Source organism: Dermochelys coriacea, chromosome 8, assembly GCF_009764565.3.
Source record: "Dermochelys coriacea isolate rDerCor1 chromosome 8, rDerCor1.pri.v4, whole genome shotgun sequence".
In the NCBI taxonomy this organism is placed as follows: Eukaryota; Metazoa; Chordata; order Testudines; family Dermochelyidae; genus Dermochelys; species Dermochelys coriacea.
The window spans coordinates 98,213,240-98,235,699 of record NC_050075.1 but is presented as its reverse complement, the minus strand read 5'-3'; the positions used below and the strand labels follow the sequence as shown (position 1 = coordinate 98,235,699).

The 22,460-nt window shown below is 39.2% G+C and overlaps 1 protein-coding gene across 1 annotated transcript in view; it reads left to right on the top strand.

Annotated features, from left to right (window-relative positions):
* ZFYVE9 (zinc finger FYVE-type containing 9) overlaps positions 1–22,460 on the top strand; it is a 101,263-nt gene that overhangs the window by 35,822 nt on the left and 42,981 nt on the right. Inside the window, 5 exon segments of the mRNA XM_038413064.2 lie at positions 11,216–11,320; positions 12,182–13,911; positions 13,914–13,935; positions 13,938–14,284; positions 22,121–22,220. Coding sequence (XP_038268992.1) covers positions 11,251–11,320; positions 12,182–13,911; positions 13,914–13,935; positions 13,938–14,284; positions 22,121–22,220 — 2,269 coding nt within the window. The 5' untranslated portion in view covers positions 11,216–11,250.

Below are 22,460 nucleotides of genomic sequence, written 5' to 3'. Positions count from 1 at the left end.
CTGCACTTCTTGCTACTTCATAGTACATTGCTTATAATTAGTTATTCTTGCTATATTTTTACACAATGGACTTTCTGAGCTGTTTCTGGAATATCAGCTCTGCTTTTCAGTGACTCAGTAAACTGTTCTTTCTTAAATGCAATGGTCATTGAATTCAGTTTGTTGTTCAGTCTTGATTTATTATACTTTTTCATCAACAAATAAAATACATCTCTGTTGAGCTATTGAAGATTATTCTGGTTAAAACATTTAAGCCTCTGCCCTCTTCAAAATAATGATTGAAAGGACCAGCTTTGAGCCAGAAATCCCTGCCCTGCTGATTCAGTGACAGTCCTTACCTTAGGTTTCAGAGTAGCAGCCGTGTTAGTCTGTATTTGCAAAAAGAAAAGAGGACTTGTGGCACCTTAGAGACTAACAAATTTATTTGAGCATAAGTCTTCATGAGCTACAGCTCACTTCATCGGATGCATTCAGTGGAAAATACAGTGTGGAGATTTATATACATAGAGAACATGAAACAATGGGTGTTACCATACACACTGTAACCAGAGTGATCACTTAAGGTGAGCTATTACCAGCAGGAGAGCGGGGGGGGGGGAAAAGGGGGAACCTTTTGTAGTGATAATCAAGGTGGGCTATTTCCAGCAGTTGACAAGAACCGCTGAGGAACTGAGGAACGGGGGAGTGGATAAAACATGGGGAAATAGTTTTACTTCGTGTAATGACCCATCCACTCTCAGTCTCTATTCAAGCCTAAATTAATTGTATCCAGTTTGCAAATTAATTCCAATTCAGCAGTCTCTCATTGGAGTCTGTTTTTGAAGTTTTTTTGTTGAAGAATTGCCACTTTTAGGTCTGTAATCGAGTGACCAGAGAGATTGAAGCGTTCTCCAACTGGTTTTGGAATGTGATAATTCTTGACATCTGATTTGTGTCCATTTATTCTTTTACGTAGAGACTGTCCAGTTTGACCAATGTACATGGCAGAGGGGCATTGCTGGCACATGATGGCATATATCACATTGGTAGATGTGCAGGTGAATGAGCCTCTGATAAAAAGAAAAGGAGTACTTGTGGCACCTTAGAGACTAACAAATTTATTAGAGCATAAGCTTTCGTGAGCTACAGCTCACTTCATCGGATACATCCGATGAAGTGAGCTGTAGCTCACGAAAGCTTATGCTCTAATAAATTTGTTAGTCTCTAAGGTGCCACAAGTACTCCTTTTCTTTTTGCGAATACAGACTAACACGGCTGCTACTCTGGAGCCTCTGATAGTGTGGCTGATGTGATTAGGCTCTTTGATGGTGTCCCCTGAATAGATATGTGGACAGAGTTGGCAACGAGCTTTGTTGCAAGGATAGGTTCCTAGGTTAGTGGTTCTGTTGTGTGGTGTGTGGTTGTTCGTGAGTATTTGCTTCAAGTTGGGGGCTGACTTCCCGAGGAAACTATAATCCATCGGCGATCTTCGTGAAAACACCATCCTGGCCACTGTGGATATAGAAGCCCTCTACACCAACATTCCACACAAAGATGGCCTATAAGCCATCAGAAACAGTATCCCCGATAATGTCACGGCAAACCTGGTGGCTGAACTTTGTGACTTTGTCCTCACTCACAACTATTTCACGTTTGGGGACAATGTATACCTTCAAATCAGCAGCACTGCTATGGGTACCCGCATGGCCTCACAGTATGCCAACATTTTTATGGCTGACTTAGAACAATGCTTCCTCAGCTCTCATCCCCTAATGCCCCTACTCTACTTGTGCTACATTGATGACATCTTCATCATCTGGACCCATAGAAAAGAAGCCCTTGAGGAATTCCACCATGATTTCAACAATTTCCATCCCACCATCAACCTCAGCTTGGACCAGTCCACACAAGAGATCCACTTCCTGGACACTACGGTGCTAATAGCGATGGTCACATAAATACCACCCTGTACCAGAAACCTACTGACTGCTAATTCTACCTACATGCCTCCAGCTTTCATCCAGACCACACCACACAATCTATTGTCTACAGCAAGCTCTACAATACAACCGCATTTGCTCCAACCCCTCAGACAGGGACAAACACCTACAAGATCTCTATCAAGCATTCTTATAACTACAATACCCACCTGCTGAAGTGAAGAAAAAGATTGACAGAGCCAGAAGAGTACCCAGAAGTTACCTACTACAGGACAGGCCCGACAAAGAAAATAAGAGAACACCACTAGCCATCACCTTCAGCCCCGAACTAAAACCTTTTCAGCGCATCATCAAGGATCTACAACCTATCCTGCAGGACGACCCATCACTCTCACAGATCTTGGGAGACAGGCCAGTCCTTGCTTACAGACAGCCCCCCAACCTGAAGCAATACTCACCAGCAACCACACCACACAACAGAACCATTAACGCAGGAACCTATCCTTGCAACAAAGCCCGTTGCCAACTCTGTCCACATATCTATTCAGGGGACACCATCATAGGGCCTAATCACATCAGCCACACTATCAGAGGCTTGTTCACCTGCGCATTTACCAATGTGATATATGCCATCATGTGCCAGCAATGCCCCTCTGCCATGTACATTGGTCAAACTGGACAGTCTCTATGTAAAAGAATAAATGGACACAAATCAGATGTCAAGAATTATCACATTCAAAAACCAGTTGGAGAACGCTTCAATCTCTCTGGTCACTCGATTACAGACCTGAGGGTGGCTATCCTTCAACAAAAAAACAGACTCCAACGAGAGACTGCTGAATTGGAATTAATTTGCAAACTGGATACAATTAACTTAGGCTTGAATAAAGACTGGGAGTGGATGGGTCATTACACAAAGTAAAACTATTTCCCCATGTTTATTTCCCCCTCCCATCCCCCACTGTTCCTCAGACATTCTTGTCAACTGCTGGAAATGGCCCACCTTGATTATCACTACAAAAAGTTTCTCCGCCCCCCCACCCCCCAGCTCTCCTGCTGGTAATATCTCACCTTAAGTGATCACTCTGGTTACAGTGTGTATGGTAACACCCATTGTTTCATGTTCTCTATGTATATAAATCTCCCCACTGTATTTTCCACTGAATGCATCTGATGAAGTGAGCTCTAGCTCACGAAAGCTTATGCTCAAATAAATTTGTTAGTCTCTAAGGTGCCACAAGTCCTCCTTTTCTTAGTCTTTTACCTTAGACCTTAGTCCATCCTGTGCTTTGCTGCATATTGGGCTGCCCACATTTGCCATTCTTGCCTATCAACTGCCCTTCTCTCCAAATCTTCCCATTTCACGTTGAGGTGCTTGATGTCACTCAGAACAGTTCGTTTCCCTGTTATTCGCGGTCTTCCTCTCTTTCTTCTTGCGTTTTCTGGCTTCCATTCAACGGCGGTATTTGGTAAGAGTTATTTTTCCATTCTCCGTACATGTCCCAGCCACTGATGTCTTCTTTTGTAGATTTGTGAGAGGGTGCCTTCATTCATCTTCCTATCTCTATATGTTATTCCCAATATTCTTCTCAGACATTTGTGATGAAATGCATCGAGCTTTTGTGTATCTTTCTTGGTAAGTTGCCATTTCATGCTGCTATATGTTGTGATGACGATAACAATTGCTTTGTACATGTTCAGTTTTGTCTTCAGGGATATGTTTTTGAGTTGCCGGATGTTTTTGAGTCTTCCAAATGCAGCATTTGCCTTCCTGATTCTTCTTCTTCTTTCCTCAGAACTAGTATCATCTTTGTTGATGGTACTTCCAAGATATGTAAAATTGTCCACCTTCTCCAATTTCTCTTCTTCAATTTTGATTTCTGTCCCTATAGTCCCCATTAACATGACTTTACATTTCTTTGCATTATATCTCAAACCTATCTTCTCCATTACTTCTTTTACTTGGTTTGTACATTTTTGTAGTCCATTGGCATCTTCACTAATGAGAGTGATGTCGTCAGCAAAGTCTAGATCAAATAGCCTTGAATTGTTCCATTTTAGGCCATATGTATCACTGTCACATTGTTTTAGTCCATAATCAATGAGTAGCATAAACAAAAAAGGAGACAGGACGCACCTGTCTTGATGCTGAGTGGGTTACCTAATCCATTTTCCATTTTAATGCAGCATTTTGAGTTGGTTAGAATGCCTTCATAATGTTAATTAATTTTGTTGGAATTCCAGATTGTTCCACAATTTTCCACATTGTTTCTCCTGTTTACACTATCGAATGCCTTTTGAAAGTTCACAAAATTGATGGCAAGACTGCCTTGTGCTCTCAATAAGTCATCTCAGGGTGCAGTAAGGTACAGTTATTAATCATCTTAATCAGGTTATACCAACTCTTTCAAATATCAGGATGGCCTATAAGGCGGAAAAGAAAACAAGGTAAACAAAGGTAGGGGAAAATGTTATACTGCAATAAATTTTAAAAAAAAAAGTACAGTGACTTAATCACATAACTCACTTTGATTTTAATGGAAACATGTAGCTGAACATATGGCAGTTATCCCATTGGCCTGATCCACTTTGTTTAATATGAGCTAAGATACTGTTGTTTACTAAAGGAAACAATAAGGTGCTATCTACCAACATAAGGATCTATCCTTCCAGTCCTCATTTGCACAAATACTGACTACTCATGTAGGTAGTCCCATTGAGCTCAGTGGGATTGCTTACATGATTAAAGATTTGCAAGATTGAGCAAAGAGTCCTTTTCCTGGAACAACTAGGTTAAAAATGTTGTTGGGGGTCTTCTCTTCCTTAGTTTTATTTCAGCCTCAGTTTTCTAAAGAGAGTTGTGTGTGCACTTCCCTGTCTTTTTCCTCAAATCCTGTAAATATTCATAAAGGTATGGGTCTTTATTGCCATGGGGCACTACATGGAAATCATATGATCAGCAGTCCAGAACTGCTCTATAGTTATGAATGATCTTCTTAAATGTTATATTATCCTCTAAAATAAGGGATGAGGGGGAAAAACCAACTCCACTTAAATTCCAACTCTGGTATGCGTTCCCATTAATTGGGTGCGAGGCAGCCAGCAAGCAACAAAGGTGTATGTTTTGTTGTTTTATGAAGTGGGTTTAGTTTAAGGGTAAAGATTTTTTTTATTAAACTACAATTCTAAACCACGGAGGCCATAGTTGCCAGATCATTGTAGCATGCTATATTAGACCCTTGTGTGTTTTTCACTTCCAGTCCTTAATCCCTGGCCATGCAGGAGAGAAATTTTCAATCCCAGGCAGGCTCTGATACTTTGGGAGATTTGGACAGGGCATTGGGGAAAGAGCAGCACGGGCATCCATTGTTTATATAAACGCTAAGCCTTCTCCTGTGTCAAGAAAAGGGCATTAAGGGCACTAGCTGTGGTTTTGGCTCTTTTTTATTTTTTCTTGGAGGGAGATGGGAAGAAAAGGGTCATTTATTTTATAAACAATAATTGCTGATTTTGTACTTCAGCATTTCCAGCAGACTTTTTCTGATAAATAGCAGTTAGGGATAGGCATCAGAGAGCTTATTTAAAGGGACTGCGTCAGTTTAACTAACTGTTGAAAACAAACATATTTTTAATACGTGATACTAATACTATCTTGGATTATTAAGTGAAATAATTACCATGTTTCAGTGTGCTTGTCTCTTCTGATGCGCTTTGTTTACTTTGTATATTTCAGCATGGACAATGAAAATCAATGAAGTCAGATTCATTTTTGTATATTCAATTTCAGTGGCTGGTTCTTAGTGCTTCAAGCCATTTTGAGCTTCAAACTTCTTAGTAGAATGTATATTTGTTTACAAACAACTGTTTGCATTTGGATTTATGGAGGGGAAATGTGCAAACATTTCTATTTGTTTTAGGATGGGCCAAATTTAAATCAGCAGTTTCCCATTAAAAATATTAAAATATACAGATTTTTTCCATAAAGTTTATAAAGTAATTATTTTAAAACATTAACTGTACTGTGTTGTGTAAGACTTTCAGGGTAGTGGATATAAAGTGTTAGGAGTAGTCGCTTTGTGGGCTTGATTTATTATTGATGTATAGACGGTTCCATGCATTTGCTGAAAATGTAAAATTTTGTATTGGATTGTATTGTTTTGTGACATTTGTAAAGCACCTGCTATTTGAGAGAGACTAAAATCAATAAAAACAGTGCCATTTAAAGTGAATTGCTTTCTTTAGTTGTGTGACCTTGTTCTTCAGCTTGTTCTTTGCTGTCACTTCAGCCAATATAAATCATGTGATGGACAAAACTCAGGCATGAATAGGGAGGGAAAAATAATCTAATTTAAGTCTTAATTATACCAATGCAGATATATTTGAGCGCATACTAAACTTCTGTTTTCAGGAATCTTAAAAAATGAGCCCTAAAAATATACTCTACTGAAAAATGACCTGAACGAGTGATCAGATTTGATTTTTTCTTAAACCAGAAACATTTTTCTGCATGTGGCATTAATGTACAGAAACCTAAAGAGATGTTTCACTCTTAAAAATGTTTTCAAAGCCATGTAATCAGTGTAGTGTATGTCTTTCTCCTTCCACCTCAAAAACCAGTAGGTCAATGATTGTTGGTATCTCTAATTACATAAATCAGTGCTTGCCGTCCAGTTCACTTGAATGGTCTTACAAAAAAGTTTATATATTTATGCTAGAGAATTCCTTTATGGATGCCCTTTTTATGTTTTAAGAAGCAGAAAAAAAATTTGAATGGAGTGGTTTCAAACAGCATCACGGTTCACATTGTTACTGAGCACAGGAATCCTGTCTGATGCTTTTCAAACTGCTCAATCCTACAAGTGCCCGGTACTTTTGGGCAGAATCTAATTGACCTCAGTGGGACTTTGCCGAGGAAGTAACTATACTCAGGTGTATAACTGTTTGCCAGATTGAGCCTCTGCCAAAATTCTAAATTAAATACAAACAGTGTAGATGTATAAAACTTCGAATAAAATAACAATCTTGATGTAGTTGAGTTAATTTTGGTTGATCATCTTTAGAAGGCTTTGTGGAAGAAGCCTATTTTTAAGGAGGAATATGTATTAAGAAGGTGGTGTTTTGGTGCACAAGGTAAAGGTAGGTGTTTCGAGAGTTAGGTGGGGTGTTCTGAGTGAAGGCATCAAAATGAGAGGGAGGAAAAGATGCAAGAGAACCACTAAAGCTTTGCAGGCTGTTTTGTTTCTAAAGTGCACTAATTTAGTGTTGTGTATTTAGGGGAGAAATAGCTCATTTAAAAAATGCAAATGCTGTATACTGCAATCATTTATTTGAATGAAAAACGTTATGAAGGATTTTGAGTGCATGGACTTAGGTGTGCCTGGCAGCCTAATAATCTGCTGAGTTGCAGTAAGTATCTGTAGGGACCCATGAATACAAGCTGTCCCAGTCTGCTATGTAAACCTGGCATTTTAGAAAATCTCTAAATCCATACAATAGACTTTAGAAGCTCGGAGAAAACCAATATGGTATCAAATGAAAAATGCTGAACTTTTCTCAAACTCTTGAAAGCAAAGCTTCATTTAAAGGTGCTATTCTGTAAATCACTCAGCTTGTTGCCTGTATGCCTGGTGATTGTAAATGATATGGTTAGTCATCTAGCTATATGCCTTGCAACAGTGGATGATCTTATACCCAGTACCAGACACAGTACAATATCCCTGGGCAGATTTGGGAAGGCTAAGGCCAGGGATCTAGCCTTATCTTTGAATTTCCTATCAAGACCACTTAACATTTTGATGTAGTGGTTTTGCATGAATTGAGATTTTGCTGCATTTTTATTTAAATTTTTTTTAGAGTCAACCCACCCAGTAGTATAGTCTCCACATTTCGCTATATCATAATCTGGAGAGGACTTTTCTCTGGATTCTGTGTCTGTTTTAAGTACAGTTTTCTCATTGAGAAACTAAGGAGAGAAAACATAATTAGTGTTAATGCCTGACCCTTAACAGTTTATTTTGCTGCTATATAAATAGCCATCTAACCCAAGTTAATTATAGCTTGCAAATATTTAGGTTTTTGCTGGGCACTGTTAGGGTGGGCGTGGGGGGCACAAAGGAGCAGATGTGTCTCCCTAACTCTGGAGTTGGTTCTGTGCTGGCCTTGAAATACTTTAGGCTGCTCTAATTTACATGGTTGACTATAGCCCCCAAAGGAACCATCTGCCAGTATAAAATATTTGGAATGCAGTAGTGTCGTTTCTGTGTTCCCTCCCATCCCAGTTAATTGCCATGTTGGGAGTTGGTGCAGCTACACTCACTCAACACCAGTTGGGGACTTTTTTTTTTTAACCTGGGTTTGTGATGGGGCCTAATACAATTCATAACTTCAATAATACTTAACTGATTTTCTTTAAAATGGATTTGTTTTGTAGACATCACTGACACTTAAAAATAAAACATTTCCATTGTATTATATATTGATAAATAATTTGTAATCAGATGTTAAGGTATAAACACAAGGAGGCAAAGGTAAGGTTGAGCTTAAAAACATTAAATCTGCATATCCTCACGTTTGAATGCTCGATTTCTCATCCTTAATTTTGCATTATTGCTGGTTGACCTGCTAATATGTTTAAACGCAACAGTCTTTGTCCACACTAAAGGAAAATTGTGTTTAACACTGTGCTAGTTAAAATGCGTTAGTCAATACATTTTCTAACATTATGCATTTTCCTGGTGTAAACAAGGTAGGGTGCATGGTTAAGGTGAAGTGTCACTTCAGATTTCAACCCTGCTGTGATTAGTTCCCTGATTCAGTTATATCTGTAGCATAGACAGACCCTAAACCTTGCAGCTGGCTGTTCTGCATGAAGCCAGAATCTAACTCTCAGACCCTATGTGTATGTCTGTATTGCGGTTAGGTACCTGCGACTGGCTCATGCCAGCTGACTTAGGCTATGGCTACAGGTTTCAGAGTAGTAGCCGTGTTAGTCTGTGTTCGCAAAAAAGAAAAAAGGGAGTACTTGTGGCACCTTAGAGACTAACAAATTTATTTGAGCATAAGCTTTCGTGAGCTACAGCTCACTTCATCGGATGCTGTAGCTCATGAAAGCTTATGCTCAAATAAATTTGTTAGTCTCTAAGATGCCGCAAGTTCTCCTTTTCTTTTTTGCTATGGCTACACTGGCACGTTACAGCGCTGCAACTTTCTTGCTCAGGGGTGTGAAAAAACACCCCTCTGAGCGCAGCAAGTTACAGCATTGTAAAGCGCCAGTGTAAACAGTGCCCCAGCGCTGGAGCCCTGCTCGTAGTGCTCTAAGCTAATCCCCTCGTGGAGGTGGAGTACCAAACGCTCCCGTGGCAGCGCTTTTAAGTTTCGAGTGTAGCCATGCCCTAAGGCTCGGGCTGGGGCTGTTTAACTGTGATGTACATATTTGGACTTGGACTGTGTAGACATAGCCTGACTGACTGTTTTCCCGTGTCACACAGTGTTGAAAACAAGTCCTGAGGAGAATAAGACCTTTTCTCTCCCTTTTGTTTCAGATGATTTCCAAGGAACAGGTCAAATCAAAGGCCCCATATACAGTAGGCATGCTATGGCATGTACTCTGTAACAGAGAAAATGTCTGTGCTGGGAATTTAAATGTTTTCAGAACTAGATCAGCGCATCTCAGTGCTGGCAACCATTGTTAGCAGAAAGATCATATTCCTTGTGCCAGAGCTAAAGTGTCACTTGACTGGTTATGTTCCATTGAAGAAATGTCCTTAATGACTCAGTTTAGCTATCCTTCCCATGATGTTTCCTTTCCACCCTGAGACTGTCTTTTAATGGGGGTGTTTACCTTAACTTATGTTGTTAGAAATCGCTAGAATACTACTCAGCAATTGTGTCAGAGCATTTCACATTTATTCATACAATACCTCTGGGAGGAAGGAGGCTAAGTAATTAAGTATTATCTGTATTTTATGTATAGGGAAACAGAGGCATGGACATTACTACTGGTCCAAAGCCATATAGCTAGCGAGGGAGATGAAACTAAAATCCTGAACTTCAGACTATCAGTTGAGTGTCTCATTCATTAGATGGTGTATCTTTTCCATTGTTCCAGGCCCTGTGTGTTGAATGTGGGAGTTCTCACCTCTACAGCAGACTGGTGAACTTTTAAGTATTACGAATCCCCGCTCAACTGATGCTTACGTGAAGTGAGTCTCACCTTTCTGAGGGGTCTTCTGCAGGAGCCCACATAGATGCAGCAATATGGGAAGCTGCAACCTTTGTATCAGAAACTTGTTACCGGTTAATGTTTATTTACCAGCTTTGATGGTTTCCATTACTGCGGGTAGATAGCGTGTTAACTTCTTCCTTGACTACATTTAAATGTCTTGAACACCTAGTTGTGCTACCAGTATTTGAACCACGTTGGCAGTACAGTGATGTACAGTGTGATTTTTGATCTTTACTGATGATTGCTGAAAAAGATCTCCACTCATCGTTAAGATGACCGCTGTCACTGACTAAGAGTAGAAACTTCTTTCTTGAATTTATCACTGTATTGTGGTGGGAAAATCTGGGAAGTTTGGATTACATGAAAATAGGGGCCTTCCTTCTTGTTCCTTTACCCCACCAAGCCAAAATCTCTCTCTCCCATTTAGCTTTCATGAAGCATTTTATTCTGTATCTTGAAGGACAGTCTTGCATAGTATGCCGTTGTAATGGTTTGGGTGGAATGAAAGTGTACTATGAAATGACTTAACATTGCAGACTCGAATGGCTTGTATTCTTTCCATTCATCTGCTAGAATACTTTCAGCTGCTCTGACAGCCAGCATATGAAAATGAAACCTCCTCTCCCAAATAACAACATTGTAGCTTCAGCCACCTAGCCCACATCAACAAATTCTACATGTAAATTTGCTCTGTCAATTTGCTGGTTTTTAGTGTCTTGCATTTCAAATCTGCTGTTAGATAATTAATTATTTTTAAAAAATCTGGACTTGGCTTAAAATTTAAAGCATATATGTTTTGACATTATTTGTAAACTTTGAAGGCTGCCAAGTTTTAAAAAAATTCCAATTTATCTAGATGGGGAAGCAGCTAATTAGGATTAGGTTAATTCAAGTGCAGAAATAATTTTGATCATCAGAAAAAGCCCTCAATTTGTGTGTGCAATACGTCAAATTGATCTACATTTTGAATATATTTGAGGGAATATTCTCCTGGTAAGTAAAGGGAGAGGATAATGGAATATTGCTAACTGAATCTTGAATACCTGTTGGTAATCTGGTCTCTGTTTGACAGGTTCAGACAAGGAACTGGGTGGTATTTTCTGACAAATGGAGAACTATTTCCAAGCAGAGGCATATAACCTCGATAAGGTTTTAGATGAATTTGAACAAAATGAAGGTGAGTGACTTTGTAAAAAGGTTGTAGATACATGTGTTTGACATTACACAGAGAAAACCATAGGTGGGGCAGTGTAGTGTAACATCCTTTTAATTTTCATGAATTGCAAACTGATCTCATTACTTGCAAAGCCACCTGTGAATTTTACATGGTTTTCCTTAGCAGAGGACAGCATCTCATAATAATTTTCTATTTACCTGTATTATCAATGGTGAGGTGCTTTATATTTAACTGTTGATGTAGTAAATTTTTAAAGGGATATTGTTAGAATTGTAGCTTGTGTTAAAGAGTTTTACAAAACCTAATAGAAATATTGATGTGACTTGTTTTTAACAATTCTATGAAAACAGTTATTTAAACATTCTTCTTCAATATTGGGAGAACCAAGCACCCTGACAAAAATGCCACCACACATAAATCCTAGAATGAAGATGATTATATTCTAAGTATAAAATCTCTGTGTGCTCTAATTTCCTCCCTTTTACTGTGGAGGCAGCCAAGGATTTTGTGTGTTGTCCCCTCCCCCTTTCTATTTAATGTATCAATCAATCAATTTATAATTGCCTGTTAAGAATAGAACTGGACAATTGACTGGTTGTATAGCCCTAAAGATGTTATTTTCCAGAAACTCTGTGCAATTACATCATTAGATGTTGATCTTGGATTCTTAAGTATTAGAAAGTGGTCTTTTGCTATTGTGCCCATATTCAGACATCTATGCCTTTCTGGTTTAGGAGTAGTTATGTTATACAGAAGGATTACAGGAACCATGGATGGTTAACTGTCCTATAAAGAGCTGGGGGAGTTGTGTCACCGTGATGGATTATAATATAGTCATTATTTAAACTATTAATTTTTCAGATGATGCCGTTTCACCTACATTATTGGGTGCAAAGTGGAATCAGGTTCTAGATCTCCCTTCTCATCGGCTGTCATGTAATCCAGCTCTGTCCAGCGTGCATGAAGCTTCAATTCCTAATGAGTGTCAACAGAGATTAAAGTCTTTCTCCCTGACCCATTCAACCACCACCCCAACAGAAGGAGAGGGGGATCATTGTGCTAATGGAATGGATCTTAGTGTAAATCCAGAGACCCCAACTGTGTGGATTGATGATCAGGCAAAAGCAGATGATCATTTAATGAAGAGAAATAGTAATCCGGATGATCAGTGTAACGCTATGGAAACAGGAGAAAAGAAATGTGGAAATCCAGCCTGCTTGCCAGAAGAGAAAAATGTTCTAGTAGTGGCAGTCATGCATAACTGCGACAGAAGGACTCTACAAAGTGGCACTTTGCTGGATTGTAAAAATTACAGCACTCAGTCCTTAATGGACACTATTAGCTTTACACTGGATAATGAAAACCGACAGAATGATCAGTTTGGTGTTACTGTAAATGGATCCACTGAAAAAGATACAGATACAGAAAAGCAAGGAGTACAGTTAGATCGGCTATATGCTGAGGCTGACTCTGTTAGCCATTTGATTAATACTTCATCTGATAGTCATTCCAATGCATGCCTCCTTCATCGATTAAAGGATGATTTTAATATTAATAGAGACTCTCTGTTCTCAGAGTCTACAATTGCAGGGATTAATGCAGTGACCTTATTGCAGAGACCAGTTGATGGTACAAAAAAACCACAAGAGAGTTGTGCATCAATTGAGGATTTTACTAGTAAAGTAATTACTCAAAGAAAAGATCTGGAAGCTAAAAATTGTTCTCTTAGTTCAAGTAATGGAAGCTTCATGATAGAGGAAACTGTAGAGGAACAAACATCTCAACTGTATCAATCTGGGCTACCTGTGCTCTCTCAAACTTGTCAGCCTAATATGTCTGAAAGTGGCAATTACAGTGAATGCTTTGAAGAATGTATTACTTCTGAGGATGTTAGTGGTATGGAAAGTGAAGTCGGTGAATATGACAAAATTCTCAGCACAACTGAATTGCTCAGTGGAGCAGAGTGTTTCCCTGAATCTCAGGAGATGACTAATTGGGAATTGACTAAACTGAATAATAAGCAAACTCATGGAGAGAATGAAAGACTTTTGCAGATGAAAGAGCCTGAGGAGGCTTGTAGTAATAGTGGGAAAGATGGAGATGGGATGATGGAAGCAGGCATGGACATAAAGGGGATTTATGTAGATGAGCTTGAAGAGTTCCGTCTCTCTGATGTTATGGGTACATCAGCAGCAAGCTCTCTGTCTAATGGTTGTGATTCCTATGGAATGCAGAACCCAATTGTTGCTCATATTCCAAAGACTTTACCCTCCAAGGAAGACTCTGTGACAGAGGAAAAGGAGATAGAGGAGAGCAAGTCAGAATGTTACACTAATGTTTATGAACAAAGAGGAAATGAGGCTGCTGATGGGAGTAGTCTCATTGTAAACAGCACTGGTGACCAAATGAAGAAAAATTACTTACATAATCTCTGCAGTCAGGTACCATCTCTGCAAGGGCAAACATTACCAAAACCAGTAACTAATCTGCAACCTATCAGTGTTCCATTTGGTGGTGCAAGACCCAAACAACCTCCAAATCTTAAATTGCAAATTCCAAAGCCATTATCGGACCATTTGCAAAACGACCTTGTTCCCCAAACTCTGGAGGTAATACTAAAATAAAAATGATGTCTTTGGTAAAGCAAAAATAGGGGAAACCTTGGCAGCAGATATGTGTCCTGATGAGACATCATTAAATGCCTCTATTGCTGATACCACTGGGGAACATTTAGAAGAGTATGAGTCTGGGGTCTCTAGTAGTCTGTGCCTTGCAGTAGCCCCAGATAGTCCAGATAATGATCTCAGAGCTGGTCAGTTTGGAGCTCCTACCAGAAAGCCATTTACTACTTTAGGTGAGGAGGCTCCAGTTTGGGTTCCAGATTCTCAAGCACCAAACTGCATGAAATGTGAGGCCAGATTTACATTCACCAAAAGGAGGCATCATTGCAGAGCATGTGGGAAGGTAAGCTTATATTCAGTAACAAAGCCTTGTGTTCCCTTATTTGTAGTCTCTCACTCTCTCTGACACATACACACACTCACTCGCGCTCTCTCTCTCTCTCACACACACACACATCATAGAATCATAGAATATCAGGGTTGGAAGGGACCCCAGAAGGTCATCTAGTCCAACCCCCTGCTCAAAGCAGGACCAAGTCCCAGTTAAATCATCCCAGCCAGGGCTTTGTCGAGCCTGACCTTAAAAACCTCTAAGGAAGGAGATTCTACCACCTCCCTAGGTAACGCATTCCAGTGTTTCACCACCCTCTTAGTGAAAAAGTTTTTCCTAATATCCAATCTAAACCTCCCCCATTGCAACTTGAGACCATTACTCCTCGTTCTGTCATCTGCTACCATTGAGAACAGTCTAGAGCCATCCTCTTTGAAACCCCCTTTCAGGTAGTTGAAAGCAGCTATCAAATCCCCCCTCATTTTCTCTTCTGCAGACTAAACAATCCCAGCTCCCTCAGCCTCTCCTCATAAGTCATGTGCTCTAGACCCCTAATCATTTTTGTTGCCCTTCGTTGTACTCTTTCCAATTTATCCACATCCTTCCTGTAGTGTGGGGCCCAAAACTGGACACAGTACTCCAGATGAGGCCTCACCAGTGTCGAATAGAGGGGAACGATCACGTCCCTCGATCTGCTCGCTATGCCCCTACTTATACATCCCAAAATGCCATTGGCCTTCTTGGCAACAAGGGCACACTGCTGACTCATATCCAGCTTCTCGTCCACTGTCACCCCTAGGTCCTTTTCCGCAGAACTGCTGCCGAGCCATTCGGTCCCTAGTCTGTAGCGGTGCATTGGATTCTTCCATCCTAAGTGCAGGACCCTGCACTTATCCTTATTGAACCTCATTAGATTTCTTTTGGCCCAATCCTCCGATTTGTCTAGGTCCTTCTGTATCCTATCCCTCCCCTCCAGCGTATCTACCACTCCTCCCAGTTTAGTATCATCCGCAAATTTGCTGAGAGTGCAATCCACACCATCCTCCAGATCATTTATGAAGATATTGAACAAAACGGGCCCCAGGACCGACCCCTGGGGCACTCCACTTGACACCGGCTGCCAACTAGACATGGAGCCATTGATCACTACCCGTTGAGCCCGACAATCTAGCCAGCTTTCTACCCACCTTATAGTGCATTCATCCAGCCCATCAGGTGACCACACAAGCCGCTGGCTACCATTGCCTGACATCTGTCTAAAGCCGTGGTTCTAAAAGCTGGTCCGCTGCTTGTTCAGGGAAAGGCCCTGGCGGGCCAGACCGGTTTGTTTACCAGCCGCGGGAAGCGGTGCGGGTCAAGCGATGTGCTGGCCGTCCTTCCAGCAGCATTAGCCTGGAGTGGCGAGCCGCAGCCAGTGGGAGCCGCGATCAGCCGAACCTGTGGACGTGGCAGGTAAACAAACTGGTCTGGCCTGCCAGAGGCTTTCCCTGAACAAGCAGCGGACCAGCTTTGAGAACCACTGGTCTAAAGCACAGTAGCATACTCCATTTGATTTGGTTAGTTTCTTTTTAAAAAGTCCCTTGACTCTCACCTATTCATTGTTCACATTACTTTAATAGAGAATAACTATTGGTTATTCATGATGATAAGAAAGATTATCCTTTAAATAGTTTGTTTATTGTAGCCATTAACAGATATTGAATTCATGTCAGACTGCTATAAAAGAACTAAGTGCAGGAAACTAATTTTCAAAAATCACTGCATCAATAATTTCCATTAATGACACTGAAACTTGTTGATGGGGATGGGAAGTGAACTACTGAACGGCCAGTTTTTCTGCTGGTTAACATAGCTGACTATCTTCATTCTTTTATGTCTCCTTTACTTGCTTTGTACATGCTACCTACAGTATTTACCAAAATATATCCTTGCTTTTGAAAAAGTGTATTGACTATAATAAGATTTTCCCAAATTTGATGGATAGGTGAGTGTTGATATGGTTATTAAGAGGAATTGTATAGGAAGGTCAATTAAATGTAATTTTAAAATGTATTTTTATTGTGTGTGGAATGTTTCTTTGAATATTATAGCTAAGTTTATTTCTTAGTAAGAACTTATTTTTATGTACACACCATATCAGTTAGATAGGGCTGCATTAGTTTAAATGCAAATATGGCTTTTTTGTGATAAAACAGCTCATAAAATATTTGTAAATATTTTGTTGTTGAAGTATAAGTAAATGGCACACACCACTGCAAACAGAAATCTAAAATTATTTGATCAGTGTGACGGGTTCCCCCTGGGGTGGCACCTGGAACTGGGGTACCACTGAGCCCCCTGATGCACCAGCCTGGGCTCCCTCTCACACTGTACTGCTGTGACAAGCTACAAAGTCCTCCAGACAGCACTTTCACCAGCATACACACAAGTATGGACACACCCAGCTGCAGTTACAAGCAGGATCTCTGACCAGCCCCTGCATGGGAAAGCTCCTCAGGCATGCACTCCCTCTGGAGTATAAACCCAAAATGATACCGTCTTGCATGCACAGGGAACTGTACAGCTTAAGCTCATAAAATTCGCCCACTCCCTCAATGTGGAGAGGAATATGCAACAGCCTTTTGCCCCTGAGTTATGATTTCCACACACTGGTTTAGATAAAGCTAACTACAAAAGATGGATTTTAAGTGAGTATAAGTGATAGCAATCAGATCAAAACAGATTACCTAGCAAATAAACAACAACCGCAAACTAAGTTTAATATACTAAATAGATTGGATATGAATAGCAGATTCTCACCCTAAGATGATACAAGCAGGGTGCAGATTCTTAAGGGGCAAGGCTGCACTTGCTTTAGAGCTTGGAATTCCTAGATGTTTCATTCACAGGCTAAAAATCCCATTAGCTTGGGTCCAGCACTTCCCCCAGTTCAGTCTTTGTTCCGCAAGTGTTTCCAGGGGTTTTCTTGTGTGGGGAGTGAAGAACACCCGATGATGTCACTCCCTGCCTTATATAGCTTTTGCATATGGTGGGAACCCTTTATTTCAAAGCTTGGTTCCCTGACCGGTCTGTGGAAAAACGCTGACATTCCAAGATGGAGTCTAGAGACGTGTCTTTGTAGAGTCATAGCAGCCATTACTTAGAAGCTGTCTGTAGTGTTCTCAGGAAGGCTCCCCAGGTAGGAGATAAGCTTCTCCTAAGGCCTGTTGTTTTTTCCTAATGGCTCATTAACCTGAATAGGCCCTTCCGCACCCAGCTATCTAGACTGAAAGCATCTTGTCCAGTGCGTGTTACCCAGATGTAACTACATTTGAAATACAGATGCAAAGTTACATAGTTAATATTCATAACTTCAGACACAAAAATGATACATGCTACAAATAGGATAATCATATTCAGCAAATCATTACCTTTTCTATGACATCTCACATGACATATCTTGCATAAAATACATCATAATTATCACAATTATTTCATAATCATATCATAATATCACTATGAAGAATATGGGGTGCAGTGTCACCATCAGATTATTCAAAGTAATTTTAAAAATACTAGGCGGGTAAACATTCATGAATTACTTTAAAATAAGATGAAAATGCAACATTAATGCATTTTAAAAATAAACATATTAAAGTAAATTTGGTTCATTTAGGGTCCAGTCCAAATCTCTGTGAAATCAACTGAGTTCTTTGGGCTTTGGATCAGATCTTTAGCTGCCAGAATAGCATAGGGAAGCAGAATGACATGAACAGAGTACCTAAAAGAATCAAATTCACCAAACATAGATTCATATCTGTCTGCTCCAGGAAGGAGACTTGCAGAAAATTTTAAGTGTCCCATATAGCTGTCTAGGTATGACATTTGTCTTTCTTAACTAAAATACATAACACTGAATCTGTTCTCCTGGCAATTGTCCAATTAAGTGAAAGGACTGTTCATCAAATTGCCAGTTAAGTGGGTTGTGTTCACATTCATATTTTTGCATTTGTTCCATGTTTTCTTTATTTTGAGACTTGAAGAAAAATTCTTCTCATGATAGGTCTGACTGGTTAAGCACTCGTTTGGAATAAACACATACTTTACTAATACAAATCATATTTAAATCCACCAATATTAGAATATGCAATAAATTATTAAAAATAAGTAATAAGTAGTCACTATCTACTTGTACTATATAGTTTAAATCCCTAAATTTAGTGCATCTTTCAGTTATTGATGTATTTAAATGCCCAATCCTACTCCTGCCAAAATCAGTGAGAATTTTTAATCCACGTCAGTGGAAACAGGATAAGGCCTCTCACTGGTATTGGATTTCAGTTGTCACTTATTTAAAGGAAAAGGAGTACTTGTGACACCTTAGAGACTAACAAATTTATTTGAGCATAAGCTTTTGTGAGCTACAGCTCACTTCATCGGATGCTGTAGCTCACGAAAGCTTATGCTCAAATAAATTTGTTAATCTCTAAGGTGTCACAAGTACTCCTTTTCTTTTTGCGAATACAGACTAACACGGCTGCTACTCTGAAACTTATTTAAAGGGTCACTGTCAAATAGCTAGGCCATACTTTAGTTTTTTGTGACTACAAGCTTTGTAGTATTTTGTTTTAAAGAAAAGCAGCTCTTTGGTTTGAACTGAATCATTCTCCTCGAAACCCAAGTTTTATAAGTGGTGTTGATGCTCTTTGGTCCCTGCTGTTCTCTGCCTGTGGCACACAGTCATTTAGTCTTCTGAAGGCTGTAATATTTTGGTCTAATACCGATAGTTGTGTTTGGTGTGTGGTAGCTGTGTGGTATTTAGTGGCTTGTGATATACAGGAGGCCAGAATAGATGATCTGGTGTCCCTTATAGCCTTAAACTCTGAAACTAGTTTACTGTTGCTGAATGAGAAACAAAAAGTGAAAATGACTGAAGGGTAAACAGAAATATATAGACCGCATAAGGGGCAAAAATAATGTAGATTTTTCAAATGTTCAGTGTTAATAATCTAAGAGATTCTTAATCTGAATTGTAACACAATAGTTTCTCTTAAAACTAACCGTTGTGGCAAAAAGTCCTAAGAATAAAAATTGCATTTAAAAATAGTTGGATGGCGCCTGGAGAAAGTGTTGCTTTAATTTGTGTAGTAATTGACAAAATCAGTGTGAGCCACTGAATATCATGGAGAAGGTAGAAATTAAATATGCACATTTACCAAACTTTGTTTTAAACTTAAGAACCTGAAAAGTGATGATATATTTTAGGAGAAACTATTGATTTTAATTGTTAATATTTTGTATATGTATTTTCCATTGCCATCTGTAATGGTCACCTGTGATATCCTTGTGTAGAACAAGTGGAGTATTTGTATGTGACAATTCTGTTCTAGGCCAAACTAGTGATTCTCCTTGCACTAAGAAGTAAAACAAAAACAAACATAAAATCTTGTAATTGCACTGTGCAAACTTGCTGAATTTAAACAAGCTGCTATTTTCTGCTATGTGAAATACTAATTGCTTGACAGTTGCTTTCAAATATACTGTATATATATATATTGCTGAAAAAACAGGAAAGCACACTTCACTTTCACCTTAAATGTTGTTTATATTTGATTATATACAACACCTGCACTCTACCCTACTACAAAGTTAAAGATGCCAATGAGAACAGGTGTTAACGTTTTGTCATTCTACTATTTATTTCTGTTTAGTATTTAGATCATAGAAATCATTGTGCTTGAAAAGCTTTGTTAAATGCAGAATGTAATCTTCTTCAAAGGGTCCTGAATTAGAAATTAATTAGTTTAGTCCTTTGGTCTGTGGTTGAGGACATTGATTTTTCCATGTTCTGTAATTGCCCTCCTAGTTTAAATCTGAACTGAATTTTCCAGTGGATAGGCTTCCCTGAGAATTGAAATGAAGCAGAATATCTTAAAATAAATTACTCCAAAACCAGTACTGGTAATATCGCTTTAAAAGCTGGTAAAGTATAGCTGATATAATTAGAAAAGGAAATTTTACAGTTTACACACCATTAGATGAGATCATCCAGGCGACAAAATTGTTATTCCAGCTCTCATCATTTGTATGCTAAAATCTTGTCTCAGGCTGGGGCCTCATCTCTACGTTACAAACTACAACAAAGTTACAGGACCTATTTACAAAATGGCTGCTCCTAGTTACAACATGGCCAACATTTTTAGTGCACACTGAACCAAACTGTGTCATTTTAACTGGGCTAGGAGACAGTTAGACACTATTATGTTTAACGGTTGAAACAGAGTACCTTGACTCATTTGTAGTGTAGATGGACCTTTGTATTTAGTTTTAAAATGTGCAAGATTTAGAAATGTTGTAGTTGGGGTAGGGAAAAAGTATAGGATTACATGAATATCTATGAAGATTAAAAGAAAGATACACTGTTAATTATGCATATGAAAACCAAATGAAATCGAAACTACATTGGGTTGAAATCCAAAATTCTGACTTGACTTTCAGAGAGCGTTTACAGTATAGTATCTGATGCGTCTAAATTTCATAAGCTTTAAGCTGTTTTTCTGCGTGAAACGTGCACTCATCAGTGGCTTCATATGCCACCTGAACAAAAGCCCTGGGACACGTATGGGAAACCATTGACTTTTTATTTAAATACACATTGTAAACCTTAAGATAGACTGGCCAGAATCTTGTCTGTACTGGAGAATTTGGGCATTATAGGCACCATTGCATTGCCACATCTGTAAGGTATCTTATGTCTCCATACAAATGTTTGTAATGGTGCACAGGCATTGCAGTTGTTGTTACAATTGCACTTTCTTGTAGCATGCTGCCCAGAATCACTGAGCTGTTAGTCCTGGAGCAGGTGGAAAGTGCTGGCATTGCAGCTGCAGCATTCTCGTTGGTCCTTCCAGCACAAGTCATGCTGTGTTCCTTTTAGCAACCAGTGTGGTGTGGAATGAATCTTGTACTCCTGATTACTTTCTTGTTGCAGCTTCAGTAATTCTGCATGAGATTTCTCTTTTATAAAATGCAATGCAGTGATCATAAGGCTTTTCTTCTTGAAAATATGTAACACTGATATTTAATTTTACACAATTTCTTGCTATTTTATATATTGAAAAATACTAATTTATACATTTTGGCACTGCATCTAACAGTGGATTATTATTCCCCCAAACTCTACTTTTGGGAGGGACTTGTGTGGGAACTGTGGGATAGATACCCATAATGCATGGATACTGCAGGGATTGATACGTGTACTATGTACCAACGGGTCAATAGGTAGCCAGGGCTTAATAGGTAGCCAAGATGGCTGGTGAGGACGCACTTTTACGGTGATTCATTTGAACTACTGAGAGTTACAACAGTGCAGGTCTCAAGTGTAGAGACAAAATGGATGTCCTTTTTTCTGAAATGTATTTCACAGTTTCCCATCCAGTTTTGGCTTTGATTTAAGTGACCAGAGAAACTGCCTGAGCACTTTCCCAGTGTTGTGTTTTAAACACGATTCATTCCAGAGAGCTGTAAAGGTGGCCACTATTAATTCCCAATCCCTCAATTCACTGAGGAATTACATATGATTTTCCTGATCCATTAGCCATTATCTCAAACCTGCATTTTTAAATTACTCCAGTGGGGAGTGTGTACATTTATATTGTTGCAGATAGCACTTACTTCAGTAGGATTTAATGAAACTGATACTAGGTCATTTGACCTTCAACAATGTCACAGTGAAATTGATTAAGGATTATTGATAATTTGCCTCCTAATTTTGCACTTTCTGATGTATTCAGTATCTGAATTAATCTATTTAAATTACTCTTATCATGAAACATTGAGTGATTTAGTGTGTTTTTTCTTTTGCTCCAGGTTTTCTGTGCAGCATGCTGCAGTCTAAAATGCAAGTTGTTGTACATGGACAGAAAAGAAGCCAGAGTGTGTGTAATCTGCCATTCAGTACTAATGAATGGTAAGTAGAAAAATAGGGACTAACTGCAAAGTTTTACTGGTTTTGTGTTGGTCAGTGGCTGATGTATGCCTAGCCTATTGAAAACACTATATTCTTAGTGGCAAATATTTAAAAATGCAAGGCTGTAGATAACTCATTTGCAATCCTTGTGAGACTTGGGGACTCTTGTACCACACGTAATTTCATAAAGCACCCTGCTTGGATTTCAGAAAATTTGTTTTGTATGGAGGAAAGTATGGA